Here is a 14,742-nt window from a genome sequence, read left to right as displayed (position 1 = left end):
AAAACACTGTAATACATCAAACATTAAAAGCCTCCGTAAACAGGGCTGCCTTCAGATGTCTTCTAAAAGTATGGTAGTTGTTGTTCTCTTTGACATCTGGTGGGAGGGCTTATCACAGGGCGGGTGCCACCACCGAGAAGGCCCTCTGCCTGGTTCCCTGTAACCTCACTTCTCGCAGGGCGGGAACCGCCAGAAGGCCCTCAGCACTGGACCTCAGTGTCCAGGCAGAATGATGGGGGTGGAGACGCTCCTTCAGGTATTCTGGGCCAAGGCCGTTTAGGGCTTTAAGGGTCAGCACCGACACTTTGAATTGTGCTCGGAAACGTACTGGGAGCCAATGTAGGTCTTTCAGGACCAGCGTTATATGGTCTCGGTGGCCGCTCCCAGTCACCAGTCTGGCTGCCGCATTCTGGATTACAGTAGTTACATTTTCTGGGTCTCCTGCAAAAAGCGCATTGCAGTAGTCCAAGCGGGAGATAACTAGAGCATGCACCACTCTGGCGAGGCAGTCCGCAGGCAGGTAGGGTCTCAGCCTGCGTACCAGATGGAGCTGGTAAACAGCTGCCCTGGACACAGATCTGACCTGTGCCTCCATGGACAGCTGTGAGTCCAGAATGACTCCCAGGCTGCGCACCTGGTCCTTCAGGGGCACAGTTACCCCATTCAGGACCAGGAAGTCCTCCACACCCGCCCGCCTCCTGTCCCCCAAAAACAGTACTTCTGTCTTGTCAGGATTCAACCTCAATCTGTTGGCCGCCATCCATCCCTTACCACAATCATCCTGGGGTTCAGAAGCGTGAGGTCCAGATCGTGGATGTCGGGATAGCGAGGGTAATCTTCCGCCATCTCGCCGTACGAAAGGCGAGGCTGGCTGGTGCTCTGGAAGGCAAATCTCAAGTCAGAAGGACACAGATCAAATCCTACGGCGTATCAAAAGTGGAGGAGAACAGGAAATCCCGGACTGTGAATTTCTATTGCAAGAGAAGCTGGGGGGAAGCTGGGGCAGAACCACTGTCCTCTAGGGTCCTGGAAGGGAATTTCTGATCTTTGAAGGAGAAGAGTCGTCCCTACTTATTTGTAAAAATATGTATGTACTGCTGTTGATTAAATAAGTAACTAAATCAGAACAGTGTACCAATAACAGTACAATAAAACGACAGTCATACCTTTGGTTAAATATGCTTCCAGGATGAATATTTTTGGGTTGTGCTCCGTGGCAACCCGGAAGTAACGGAGCGCGTTACTTCCGGGTTTCACCGCTAGCACATGCGCAGATGCTCAAAATGATGTCATGCACATGCGCAGAAGTGGCGAATTGCGACCCGCGCAGATGCGGGTTGCGTTCGCTTCATGATGCGAACGGGGCTCCGTTTGCATCCAGAGGTACCACTGCACATAAAAAAGTTAAAATCAGATTATGCCGTGAAGACACACATGTCATTCATGAGCTACTCCCAATGAGCTGAAATAAAAAACAGCTCTTTTAAGATAAAATTTGGGTTCCAGTTTGTCCTCTATGGATGTTTCAAACATATCAAGACAGGACAGAAGAGGAATTTTCTTGGGAAAACTCAATAAAAAATGTTTATCGCTTAAATAAAAAAAGGACAAATATCCACTGGGGAGGGGGGGCCAGGAACATGGGGATCTTTTCCCTTCAGGTGTAGGTGAAAAGGGAACACCTCTGTCAGGGACGCTGTCAATGCAGGGTCCCTTCCACACTACACGATAACGTTGCCCCCAAGCCGTTCGCAGGCCCAAGTAATCCAATAAGCGGAACCAACTCACCGACTGATTCTCCGCGTAACAGACTCCTCGCACCAGCAAGGTGACCAGCTGCGAGCGCAGGATGAGGCCGTGAAAGGTCAGGGGCCGGAATCGCTCCTCCATGGTCCACTCTTCGCTGGGCGATTGGTCCGGGTAAAGGTTAGGATATGGGGTGTACCTGGGATGGGGGGGGAGGAGTTGATCAGGTAACATACAGGTATTTATTGAGCAAGCCATTCTGGAGATGGATTGCAGGGGTGCCTGCAGGAAAAAGGGGCCGGCTCAGGCCAGTCAACTAGTCAGCCCCTGAAGAATTTGCACGCTCTCACTAGCTCCCTAAGTGCCTGGGGTTGAGATGAAAAACTCACTAGCCTAGCACCTGCTAGATGCTTTAGACTACAGTAGTACCTTGGTTCTCAAACTTAATCCGTTCCGGAAGTCCATTCTAACACCAAAGCATTCCAAAACCAAGGCACACTTCCCCATAGAAAGTAATGCAAAGTGGATTAATCTGTTCCAGACATTTATACAGTGGTACCTCGGGTTACATATGCTTCAGGTCACATACACTTCAGCTTACAGACTCTGCTAACCCAGAAATAGTGCTTCAGGTTAAGAACTTTGCTTCAGGACGAGAACAGAAATTGTGCTCTGGCGGCGCAGTGGCAGCAGGAGGCCCCATTAGCTAAAGTGGTGCTTCAGGTTAAGAACAGTTTCAGGTTAAGAACAGACCTCCAGAACGAATTAGGTTCTTAACCCAAGGTACCGCTGTATAATGAGTTGAAAAAAATGTTTAAAATAACTTTTTCTTTTAAAAATCTGAAGCTTTCCTTTTAGGAATTCTAGGTGCCGAAATCCCAAAGGAGCAGTAAAGACTATTTATGTATGTGACCATGGCTGCGTGGATGTTACTGGCCCAGAGATGGAAAGAAGATAAAGTCCCCACCAGAGAAGAATGGCAGATCAAGTGGATGGATTATGCCTAAATGGCTAAAATGACCGGAAGAGTCAGAAATCCGGAAGGCCAAAATTCTAATAAGGAATGGGGGGAATTTATAACTTATCTTAAAAACCATTGTGAACAGTTAAAGTCGTTAGTAGGATTGGAATATCAGCTGTAGTATAAGCGTGAATTTTGGACACAATGGAGAGATAAAAGACTTGGATTGTCATAAAAGATGCAGGTAAAAGGTAAAGGTAGACCCCTGACCATCAGGTCCAGTCATGACCGACTCTGGGGTTGCGGCGCTCATCTCGCTTTATTGGCCGAGGGAGCTGGCGTACAGAATATTCCGGGTCATGTGGCCAGCATGACTAAGCCGCTTCTGGCGAACCAGAGCAGCGCACAGAAACGCCGTTTACGTTCCCGCCAGAGAGGTACCTATTTATCTACTTGCACTTTGACGTGCTTTTGAACTGCTGGGTTGGCAGGCGCAGGGACAGAGCAATGGGAGCTCATCCCGTCACAGGGATTCGAACCGCCGACCTTCTGATCAGCAGGTCCTGGGCTCTGTGGTTTAACCCACAGCACCACCAGGAGGAAATGATTAATAACAGGACCCACAAAAGGGAGGAGGGAAGTCCAGGAGATTCCTTGGAATCTGGTTTTTATGTTGTATATCTCTTGACCGCAAAACTTTAATTTGAAAAACCAAATCATTTTTTAAAGGAATGTTGCACTCCGCCTGAAAAAGATGTCCCCCACATCCCGTTCTGTGTTTGCTCACCTCCGCTCCAGCATCTGCTGCAACATGTCCTCTGTCTCCGGAGGCTCCTCCGTCGCGATGTGGTCGTCACAGACGTTGCGAAGCTCGCTGGATGGGTAGGACTTCATGGACTGGCTCCGTTTACGCTGCTCGCCGGCCCGGGTGAGGATGCTGGATTTCTGGCAAAAATAAACCGCCACTGTTTCATCACGTCCATCATCCATGACCCATCGTTACTGACATTCCCAAGAGGAATTTGAAAAACATTCCTCTTCGCCCAGGCACTGGGTGGCCGAGGAATTAATACAGTGGTACCTAGGGATGCGAACGGGATCCGTTCCGGAGCCCCGTTCGCGTCCAGAAGCAAACGTAACCAGCGACGGCACGTCTGCGCACACACGTGTCGCTTTTTGCCGCTTCTGCGCATGCGCGTGACGTCATTTTGAGCGTTTGAGCGAGTGGCGAAACCCGGAGGTAACGTGCTCCGTTACTTCCGGGTTGCCGCAGAGCTCAACTCAAACGCGCTCAACATGAAGCATATTCAACCCGAGGTATGACTGTACCACGAGATAGAATCATGCGAGTTGTAGAGTTGTAAGGGAACGCATCTAGTCCAACCTGCCTCATACCAATGGGCAGGGAGTTCCAAAGATCTAGGTGCTGCCATACTCAAGGAAAGCACTCCCATTTATTCCCCACAAGGGACTCTGTGCCGGAACCCACCTTGAACTTGATGTTGTTGCTGATCAGCTGGTCCCACTTCATGAACTCCCTCTCGTACGCCCGGTTTTCGGTCACCACTGGGAAGGCGTGGTGAACCGTCGTGCGCAAGATGCTCACGAGGGACTGGATCCGGGTGTGCGGGTAAACGTACATCAGGTTGGGCTCCATGATGTCGTTGGCTCTCAGCCTGGGGAACATCAGAAAGAAGCAGGCTTGAGAGTTGCGCACACACACACACACACACACACACACACACACACAGAGAGAGAGAGAGAGAGAGAGAGCAATTTTAACACAGGACAACATAAAGATTGTTGAAATTGGGGACTGACTTGTCCATTTCTGCCTTGGTTTCCCACTCGAGAAGCGGCACCCCTCGCAAGTTGACGTAGATGTCGTAGATACCCTTGTTGAAGAGGTCTCCAGTCCATTTGGCTACCTGGAAAGAGGATGATGAGGAGAAGCTGGTACGACAAGCTCCTACACACAGGAGAAAAACCTCCAGATTAGATCACTGCAATGCGTTCTACATGGGGCAGACCTTGGAGACGACTCGGAAACCTCCATTGGTGTCCACAATGGCCAGACTGCTGGCTGGGGCTCCCTTTAGATCTCGTATAAGGTAAAGGTAAAGGACCCCTGGACGGTTAAGTCCAGTCAAAGGCGACTATGGGATTGCGGCACTCATCTCGCTTTCAGGCCGAGGGAGCCGGCATTTGTCCACAGACAGCTTTCCGGGTCACGTGGCCAGCAGGAATAAACCGCTTCTGGCACAACAGGAAACTGTGATGGAAGCCAGAACTGCTAGGTTGGCAGGAGCTGGGACAGAGCAACAGGAGCTCACCCCGTCACAGGGATTCAAACCGCCAACCTTCTGATCAGCAAGCCCAAGAGGCTCAGTGGTTTAGAGCACAGAGCTACCAGTGTCGCTTCTAGATCTCATAGAAGCCATTTTAAAGCACCTACAGTGGTTGCCAGCTCATTTCTGAATTAGGGAGTTCTGTACTGCGAAGTCCTCAGGGTAGCTGCAGAGGCTTTCTGTCCAGCAATCCTCATTTTGTCAATTTGTGGTCTGATGCAAACCGCACCTACAAAGGGGCTTGGCACAACTGCCGATGTAGCTCCACGGGGTGGTGGTGGAGGATTATAGAACTGGAAGGGATCCCCAAGGGTCATCAAATCCAACCCCCTCCAATGCAGGTATCCCAACACACAGTCCCCCATCCAATTTGAAACCGTACCGAACCCTGCTTAGCTTTGCAATTGCGCTAGCCGTTGGAAGATTCGGTGCCGCTGCTAATAGGCTCACCATAAGCGTGATCATGATGGGGAGCCCGTAAGTGATCTCGTTCGTGGACTCGATCAGGATGACGGTGAGGCTGATTGTCATGCGCACCACCCCTCCCAGGAAGGCAGCTGCCCCGATCAGGGCAAAGGTCCCCGAGTAGATGTGGTCCAGGCCGATGTAACTAGGGGAGAGAAGACAAGTGGGAGGGTGTCAGGATGCAGCGGAGACAAGCAGGGAGGGTCTGGGGAGAGAGGGAGGGGGGTCCTGCCCCGTAGCGCCATGCGCAAAGCAGAGGAGGCACCTTTTGAGGAGGTTGGCCACCAGGCGTCCGAAGGCAGCCCCGCAAAGCAGCGATGGGACAAAGAGGCCGCTGGGCACAGAAATCCCGTAAGTCCAGCAGGAAAGGAGGAAATAGAGGAGGAAGAACAGGGAGAGGGTGACTGGGCTGAAGGTACCTGCAAAGACAACAGGGAAAGAGGCTTGGGTGGCAGCCCACAGGAGCCCCGCCCACGACACGAGAGGCCACGCCCCAGTCAGGAAGAGCTCTTCCCCCTGCCCCAAAAGAAGCACCCTGCCCACAGAAGCCGTCTTACAGCACTCCGGTTATTCTGAGTGGCTGGGGAAAGAGGCGGTTTAAGTGGCAGCCGGCAGGAGCCCTGCCCACTGAAGTAAAAGGCCACGCCCCTTTCAGCAAGAGCTTTGCCACCCCAAGAAGACTCCCACCCACAGAAGCACCCTGCTTTAGGATGCTAAAGCACTCAGGTTATTTCGATACTGGGCGTTTATTGCTCTATAGGAGGGCTGGAGAACATTCAGTGCCTCATATGGAGTCAGGAGTCCAGCTCCTATCGTACCCTTCCCACTAGAGCCCAGCAACATCCAGGGGACTCTTCAGGTGTTCCCCAGACCCTTCTCTATAAGGATGAGCATTTGGTTTTGTTTTCTAAATCCCCGGAGTCAGGTGTGTGTGGGTCCATGTAAGGCTCCATGAGAAATTGCCCCGGAAACATTCTCTGCTCTGGGCAAAAGACAGACGCCCAAATCTTGCCCTGAAAATTGCAATGTTTTAATGGCAACTGTGCCTACCTATCTCCATATCAGCCTTCTCAATGACCCCATCTCAATTGTGAGCTTCGAAAAAGCAGTTTTTGCTCATGAGAAGAAAAGGTACTTAAGTTCTTCTCAATCCCTCTCCCCTATATTCAAGTGTGCACCAGCACAGTTACCTTCCCTTCCCTTGCAAAAAATTGCAGAAATTCACCTGCCATTCCCGGCATTATCTTCAGCCTTGATCAGCTACTACCCAAGGACATGGTCATGTCTTTGTGTTTATGTGAATATGTATGTGGACTGAGAGCACCTGGAAGTGGACACAGGTGGTACTGCCATAGCGACAAAATCCTAACTTTCAGAAGAGCTGTTCTAGGGCGGTCCATGGCAGGTCTGCTTTACTAGCTTACAGACTCACTGGACATTACCGTAGATTCCGGCGTATAAGACGACTTTTTAACCCCGGAAAAGAGGTTTAAAAGTTGGGGGTCATCTTATACACTTATACACTCCGAAGCAGTAGCAGCGGGCAGCGGGCTCAGCTCTGCACTGGGCGGCTTTCTCCTGACGTGGAGCTGCCCAGCGTATTAGGCGACTGGGCTTATAAGACAAATCCCCAAATTGCAGCTGCCAATTTGGGGGGTCGTCTAATACGCCCAGTCGCCTAATACGCCGGAATCTGCGGTATATGTAAGTTATTAGCAACTCCAATAGTAAATCCACAGTAGCAATGGTAGCTCTTCTTGACACAGTAAGTCTGTATGCTAGTAAATTAGTAGTACAGTGGTACCTGGGGTTACAAACACCTTGGGTTACAAACTCCGCTAACCTGGACGTAGTACCTCGGGTTAAGAACTTTACCTCAGGATGAGAACAGAAATAGCATGCTGGCAGTGCGGTGGCAGTGGGAGGCCCCATTAGCTAAAGTGGTACCTCAGGTTAAGAACAGTTTCAGGTTAAGAACGGACCTCCGGAACGAATTAAGTTTGTAACCAGAGGTACCACTGTAAGGCTAATCGTCTGTCTAGCTGAGAAACAGCAGATCTGCTTTATGTATAACACCCAGTAAGTTATTAACATAAGCTACTAGTTTAGTAAATAGCAAGTAACAGCAGCAGCTGTCCAATAGGAAGTTTAATAGATAAAACAAGAGCTAAAAAACAAAACTAATGGGAGATGTTGGAGTGTAGAGTCAGCCATGACAACCCCACTACTTCTCAGCTAGCCAGCATCCTGTTGGTCCTTCCTGTGCTATTTTGGGGTATTCTGCCGAGAATTACCATATTTTTTGCTCTATAAGATGCACCAGACCACAAGACGCACCTAGTTTTTGGAGGAGGTAAACAAGAAAAAAAATATTCTGAATCTCAGAAGCCAGAACAGCAAGAGGGATCGCCACGCAGTGAAAGCAGCAATCCCTCTTGCTGTTCTGGCTTCTGTGATAGCTGCGCAGCCTGCGTTCGCTCCATAAGACGCACACGCATTTCCCCGTACTTTTTAGGAGGGGAAAAGTGAGTCTTACAGAGGGCATTGGTTTTCCTCCCCCCCCCCTCTTTTGGCTACAATGACACTCACAGCCTGAGCACCCAAAAATATCCAGGGTGTGGTTTTCAAGAAGCCAGCAGCAGCCTTTTTCGCTGCACTGCCAGCATGCCCTCTGCGCTCCTCACAGCGACCACTCACCCTCCTGGTGGAAAAGCTGCAAGATGGCGGACTCCTGAGGGTTAAAGAAAAGGGTTGCCATGTCGTTGTAAGTGTCGTTTGGGCAGAAGAATGTCTTAATGCTGGAATTCACTTCGTCAGATGAAGAATCCTAACCCGTAACAAGACAGCAACAGTTAAAAATAAAATAAAAAAAGGATTAATTAATATGTTTAATGCGGAATTGGAAAGAAAGAAAGATGTTAAGCGATTAAGTTAATTTTATAAGAATACTGGTTTTGGAAAACTGTTAAAATGATATACACTGAAATTCAACGAGGGGGATATGAGGAAGTCACTTAACAGCGTTACTAAGTTTGGTTTTAAGACAGTTGAGATTTATGTTTGTTTGTTTGTTTGTTTTTGGAAAATCAAAAAAAATTGGGGGGGGGGGGAATAAAAATAAAAATAAAAATAAAATAAAATAAAAAAGGAACGGCACTCACACACTGAGCGTCGGTAGTAGAGGGACCGAGGGATGTGCACTTCAAACTAAGGGCAGAGGAATGTGTTCACTGCCATCATTTTTACCCCTCTCTTCAAGGAAAGGGCCTGCCTGCGGCTCTCACTCTTACCTGCAGGCCAAGAGAGCTGTTGCCCCCGTGGTTGGTGGAAGACAGCGGCCGGCATTCCCCTAGAACCATGGAAGCGACAAACACCACAAGGGTGGTCGTTAGACACACCAGCAAGCTCTCCAAGACTCTGCAAGCGAGAAGAGGCAAGAGAAGCGTGCAAGGGAATTCGGTGGCTCAGAACCGCTCGCTGCTGCCGCCCAACCTTCCACACTGCTGACGCCCACCACCGGTCCCTCCACAGGGAAGCCACAGAAATCCCTGCCACAGGCTGTCCCAAGATAGTCCAGGGGTGGGGAAATGGGAGGTGTAGTCCCAAACATCTGGAGGACACCAGATGTGGCTCCCCAGGCCTTCCTATCTGCCCCTTGGGTGACCCTCCCCAGGCTACGCCCCCCGACCACTGACCCTGCATCACATCTTTCCCAAAAACTGTTGTCTTGCTGGTAAGTGCCCTTGGCCTGTAATAATGCGCTCGTTTTCCTGGATGGAGAGCATCCAATATGTGTCAAGGCTCCCAACCCTGACCCCCTTCTTGCAAACACACACACACACACACACAGCAGCAGCAGCAGTGGAACACGAAGACGACAACGACAGGCAGGGTAAAGGGGGCAGGTACCTGACCAGCTTGGGCTTGGGGTGGACGTTCCGCATGCGGTACTTTGCAAGCCTCTTGTTGATGCAGTTGAAGGTAGCCCCCAAGAGGCCGCCCAGGATCCCCATCAGGATGAAGAAGCCCAAGTCCACGGCCGTCCACAGGTGGCATTTTTTGTCAGATTCCGGGCACTAGAGGGAGTGGAGTCGAAAGGAAGGGAAACAGGTGAGTCAACGGGGAGAAAATGAGGCAGGTTCAGCCGTTTCATTTTATGCTTCAAGGAGGGGGGGAAATCAAGAAGCAGGTAAATGGTGAAAAAAGAGGACGCAACCTCTTTTTTGGGCTAAAGGGATAGGTTTTCCACTCCATGTCACTTTCACAAGCGCTTGCTTGTTAACCGGGTCATGTTATGTTAAAGCCTCACTCTGGGTTGCTAGTAAGTTATGCTCGTTTCTTTCCTGCAGAGGCTAGAGACAGCCTGTGCTTTATGTACTGACATGCTGTTAATTTTCATGGCCACTTTTAATAACTGCACTGTTTCTAAATAAGAACCTAACTTTAAAGCCCTAAATGGCCTTGGCCCTGTACAGTGGTACCTCAGGTTACATACACTTCAGGTTACATACGCTTCAGGTTACAGACTCCGCTAACCCAGAAATAGTGCTTCAGGTTAAGAACTTTGCTTCAGGATGAGAACAGAAATCAGGCTCCGGCGGCACAGCAGCAGCAGGAGGCCCCATTAGCTAAAGTGGTGCTTCAGGTTAAGAACAGTTTCAGGTTAAGAACGGACCTCCGGAACGAATTAAGTACGTAACCGAAGGTACCACTGTATACCAGAAGGAGCGTCTTCACCCCATCGTTCAGCCCGGACACTAAGGTCCAGCTCCAAGGGCCTTCTGGCGGTTCCCTCCCTGCGAGATATGAGGTTACAGGGAACCAGGCAGAGGGCCTTCTCGGTAGTGGCACCCCCCCTGTGGAACGCCCTCCCATCAGATGTCAAGGAAATACAAAACTACCTGACTTTTAGAAGACATCTAAAGGCAGCCCTGTTTAGGGAAGTTCTTAATGTTTGACATTTTATTGTGTTTTTAATATTCTGTTGGGAGCCGCCCAGAGTGGCTGGGGAAACCTAGCCAGATGGGTGTGTTGAATGGTCTCTTTAAATTTGAAGGTTCATTATTGTTCCACAAGATGTGTATTTCTTTAAAGGCCAGAGCAAATAACATGACCTAGTTTTACAGCTGTGAAGCAGTATAGCAGGTGCTGTTAGGTTTATTAATCTGTTGGGTATGGTATATAAAGAGCAGCATGTAGCTCTCTCAGTACCCTGGTGGATGGGTCATGCTTATTGATATATTGTAATTTAGTGTAAAAGGAGTTTTTGTTATTAAAACCTAGCAAAAGTTACTTTTGCGTTTCTTGAAATGTGTGGTCTCCCCAGCACGCCTTCTGCAGTGCAACTGATCCGCAAATAGCCAACAGGGTGGGGTATAAATAATAAAGTTGTTGTTGTTGTTAAGGACCTTCTGGAGCCAGCCAGTGGCCCATCTAGTCTAGCATCCTGCTCACACACTGGCCAATCAGATGTCCACAAACAGGACCCGAGAGCAAGCGTACTCTCCCCTCCTGTGGTTTCCAGCAACTGGTCTTCAGGACCATGACAGCCTCCCACCATGGTGGCAGAGAACAGAAATCATGGCTAGTAGCTATTGATAGCCTTCTCATCCATGAATTTCTCTAATCCTCTTTCAAAGCCGCCCAAGTCGGTGACCTTCACTCCCTCCCGCGGGGTTGAGTTCCATAGTTTAACTACGTGCTGTGTGAAGGGCTTTTGTTTATCTGTCACAGATCTTCCATTGGATACTGAAGTGAGGGACATGAGGCAGGAGTTGATAATGCAGGTGAGCTGCGCACAGGTGAGCTGCAATCAAGCTGCCGGCCAGCTCTGTGGAGGCTCCTTTTATTGACACAATATGCAAACCCAGGCAGATACATTTTGGGCTGTGACCTTTACACATCTTCCAGTCCCGAGATCGTGGGGTGGTACAAAATTATTTTGGCACCTGTTTCCACCGCGTCATCTCCCCCTTGCTCAGTGTATGACGAAGGAGACAAAAGGTCTCAGAGACAAAGGTCACAGACAGGACACGGCAGACTACTGAGATGGCAAAAGGTTAGACAGAGGGCAAGATGTTCAGACAGCTGTGGCTTTATCTGTGAGGGGGAGTGTGCCCCGCAATCCAAGGTCACATGTGCAAGCAGCTGAGGCTGCCCACGGGCAGGGAGTGTGCTCCGCACCCAGCGATCATTCCTACAGGATACCCACGAGGTCTAATGTTAAAAGGGAGAAAAACCTTCCTTGCTCCAATTTCTCCGTGCCACGCATTTTATGTCAAGCGATACCTACCTTGAACTCCCCAAAATTCAGCAATCCTGGGAGCTGGAAGGAACCCCAACTTCCAAACTGGATCCCGGAGCGGAAGAAGTTCAGAGTGAAGGTGGCAGACATAGAACAAAAGAGCTGGGAAAGGGGAGAGAGAATGTACTATTTTTAAGGGGTGGTGCCTATATCCTGAGGTCTCAGGGCGCTTCACAGACAAGATGACAGCATGTATAATCAGAATAAAAATGACAATCTAATAACACCCCCCCCTCCAAAAAAGCCACAACATTTTAAAAGGGCATAGGATGTCAATCAAGTCAACCAAAGGCTTGGTTAAAAAGGAATGTTTTTGCCTGGCGCCTAAAGGTGTATAATGAAGGCGCCAGGTGAACTTCCCTGGGGAGAGCATTCCACAGACGGGGAGCCACTGCAGAGAAGGTCCCGTTCTCGTGTTGCCACCCTCCGGACCTCTCGAGGAGGAGGCACACGAAGGAGGGCCTCAGAAGGTGATCTCAGGGTTCAGGTAGGTTCATATAGAAAGAGGCAGGCATTGAGGAATTGCAGTCCTGAGCCGTTTAAGGCTTTATAGGTCAAAACCAGCACTTTGAATTGGGCCTAGAAACTAATTGGTAGATAGTGAACTAAAGACCAGGATTGGTGTAATATGCTCAAACCGTCTTGCTCCGGTGAGCAACCTGGCTGCTGAATTCTGCACCAGCTGAAGTTTCCGAACTGTCTTCAGAGCCAGCCCTACCTAAAAGATGTGGTATAGTCTTCCTCCCAAAGACTCATTTTTCAACCAGTGACTTGTGATAAATCATCCCTTTAGGGCCTCACCACTTTCCATGTCAGGCCCTGGTTCCAGAAGGACGAGCCCTCTTCGAGGCTGAAGAGTGTGCCACCAATTGGGGCCCCAAAGGCTGCAGCCACACCAGCAGCAGCTCCAGCAGACACAAAATCCCTCTTGTCCCTAGGAAACGAGAAAAATTGAGGGAGAAATCGGGAGAGTGTTTTCTTTTTAAAGAATGTTTTGATCGGTTTCCAATCAAGCTTTAGATGCTGCGGGAACGCACGCCAGAAGTAGGTTATAAACACTGTCATTAGTGAAATGCATTATCCCGCAACTTTTTATGTGTTAGTGGAGAATGCTCTGTCATGGAATTGTAGTCAAAAAGGTAATAGAATGGTAAGCACTTGTATAAAGTCATCAGAGTATCACGTTCCATTTAAAGCTTTCACACAGTTAAGTGAGCTTTTCCTAGGAGATGTTTCTTAACAAAAGAGGCTGGGGCAACGACAGGGAACCTTTTTCGCTGGGGGGGGGGGCGGGATCCATCACCTCACATCATAGTGAAATCAGGCAACAGTGTGCTTTGAAGCCCCAATTGTTGGGACTTCAAAGTGCAGCGTGGGGCTCTGGAAATCTGGAAGTTCAAAGAGCCGAGCAAGGCTGTTTGCAAAAGTGCTTTCAAGTAGCCCTGTGCTGTGCTTTGGGCTGCAGGTGCCTGTTTGCAGCTGGGGAACAGGCATGCACAGCCAAGCTGTGCAGGATTTAACCCCCATTTGTCAGCTGATGAATGTGCGTTAGACCCAACTTCTTTGACTGTGAGCGCCAGTTCCCATGAGCATGTAAGAATAGCTCTCTCCTTTAAATGTGAATCAGGTTTTCTCCAGAAACTAGCCAGCGATTCGCCATCAGTCCACCCACTTACCTCCTTGCCCAAGCGTGGCATAAACCACAGATATGAAGATGCACCTCTTGAAATCACCATCACCACCACCACCACAACATCCCCACCCTGATTTGGTAATGTACCTATCGCTGCGGAAATAGGGAAAGTTGAACTGGATCTTCCTCAAAGAGATGCTCTGGAACTGGGCAGAAAAAGAGAGAAATAACAATTCAGAAGCTGAACAATACGGATACAAACACACACAATTACTGTAGACCATGCTCTGCATATAAACCGTGATCCCCTTTGAGGACACACACACAAATCACAGTAAATGAACTAGGAAGAGAGCTCAGGTCCTAATTAAGAGGCAAGCACAAATTAATGAGACAGAATTCTAAGAACAGAATTCCACTTCTTGGAATCTTGAAAAGGGTTAAGTCTCTAAGCTCTCATGAGAGACTTGAAAGCCTGCAGGGAATCCCTGTTGCAAGGCCAGAAATGGGCACGGACTGACCACCTGTATGGGCAATCTATCCAGAAGATATTTGTAATTTCGATGAGTTTAGTGATCTGACATGGTCATCTCTTCCTGCCCATTTCATTCCTGCATCTGTTCACTTCCTCTCTCTATCTCGTTAAAGTTCTTTGATGGCTGATAGCAGCCTTTAATGTATAATCTGGTGGAAGGAAGAAGTGATAATGCAGGGTACCTTCTGACCTTCTCTGATGTTAGACATTGCTTGGAGGAACATGCAGTATTGGAAAAGGGGGCTACCTAATTAATAATCTGCAGTAGCTAGTCGGGCAAGGCACGTAGGCTAACAAGTTAGGATCTATAAATCGGGTGGTTTGGGGACATAGTTCTTTGTAAAGCTCGTGTACGAACTCATAGCCAGAGGGTTACCTGGGAGTCACTTCACCACTTCTTGAGGGCTTCCCAGAGGCAGATCAAAGTGCTTGCTTGGTAATGTACCGTATTTTTCGTTCTATAGGACACACTTTTTCCCCTCCAAAAATTAAGGGGAAATGTGTGTGCGTCCTATAGAGCGAATGCAGGCTGCGCCGCTAAGCCCAAAGCCAGAACAGGGAGACAGAGCACTGCGGAGTGCTCCGTCTCGCTGTTCCAGCTTGGGGATGGCTGTGCGCAGAGCGTCTCCAGGGCAGCGGGGTGCCTTCACCCCGCTGTCCTGCAGAAGCTAGCAAGGCTGTTCCCAAGCCAGAACAGCGAGGCGGAGGGCTCCGTCTCGCTGTTCTAGCTTAAGGGATTTCTGCGAGCAC

The 14,742-nt window shown here is 49.3% G+C and overlaps 1 protein-coding gene across 3 annotated transcripts in view; it reads right to left on the bottom strand.

The window, feature by feature from the left end:
- The window catches only part of CLCN6 (chloride voltage-gated channel 6), a 38,082-nt gene that overhangs the window by 11,488 nt on the left and 11,852 nt on the right, over window positions 1–14,742 (bottom strand). For all 3 annotated transcript variants that reach the window (XM_028741460.2, XM_028741458.2, XM_028741459.2), the window contains 13 exons: window positions 13,605–13,663; window positions 12,626–12,758; window positions 11,813–11,926; window positions 9,430–9,596; window positions 8,811–8,937; window positions 8,218–8,347; window positions 5,786–5,939; window positions 5,506–5,665; window positions 4,529–4,635; window positions 4,197–4,383; window positions 3,495–3,652; window positions 1,789–1,945; window positions 772–879 (listed from right to left, as the gene is read on the bottom strand). In XM_028741460.2, the coding sequence (XP_028597293.2) occupies window positions 772–879; window positions 1,789–1,945; window positions 3,495–3,652; window positions 4,197–4,383; window positions 4,529–4,635; window positions 5,506–5,665; window positions 5,786–5,939; window positions 8,218–8,347; window positions 8,811–8,937; window positions 9,430–9,596; window positions 11,813–11,926; window positions 12,626–12,758; window positions 13,605–13,663 (1,761 nt within the window). The remainder of the gene's footprint in view (window positions 1–771; window positions 880–1,788; window positions 1,946–3,494; window positions 3,653–4,196; window positions 4,384–4,528; window positions 4,636–5,505; window positions 5,666–5,785; window positions 5,940–8,217; window positions 8,348–8,810; window positions 8,938–9,429; window positions 9,597–11,812; window positions 11,927–12,625; window positions 12,759–13,604; window positions 13,664–14,742) is intronic.

The sequence above is a fragment of the Podarcis muralis genome, chromosome 7 (genome assembly GCF_964188315.1).
Source record: "Podarcis muralis chromosome 7, rPodMur119.hap1.1, whole genome shotgun sequence".
Taxonomy (NCBI): Eukaryota; Metazoa; Chordata; class Lepidosauria; order Squamata; family Lacertidae; genus Podarcis; species Podarcis muralis.
The sequence above is the reverse complement of the archived record's forward strand: the minus strand, read 5'-3'. Positions and strand labels throughout refer to the sequence as shown.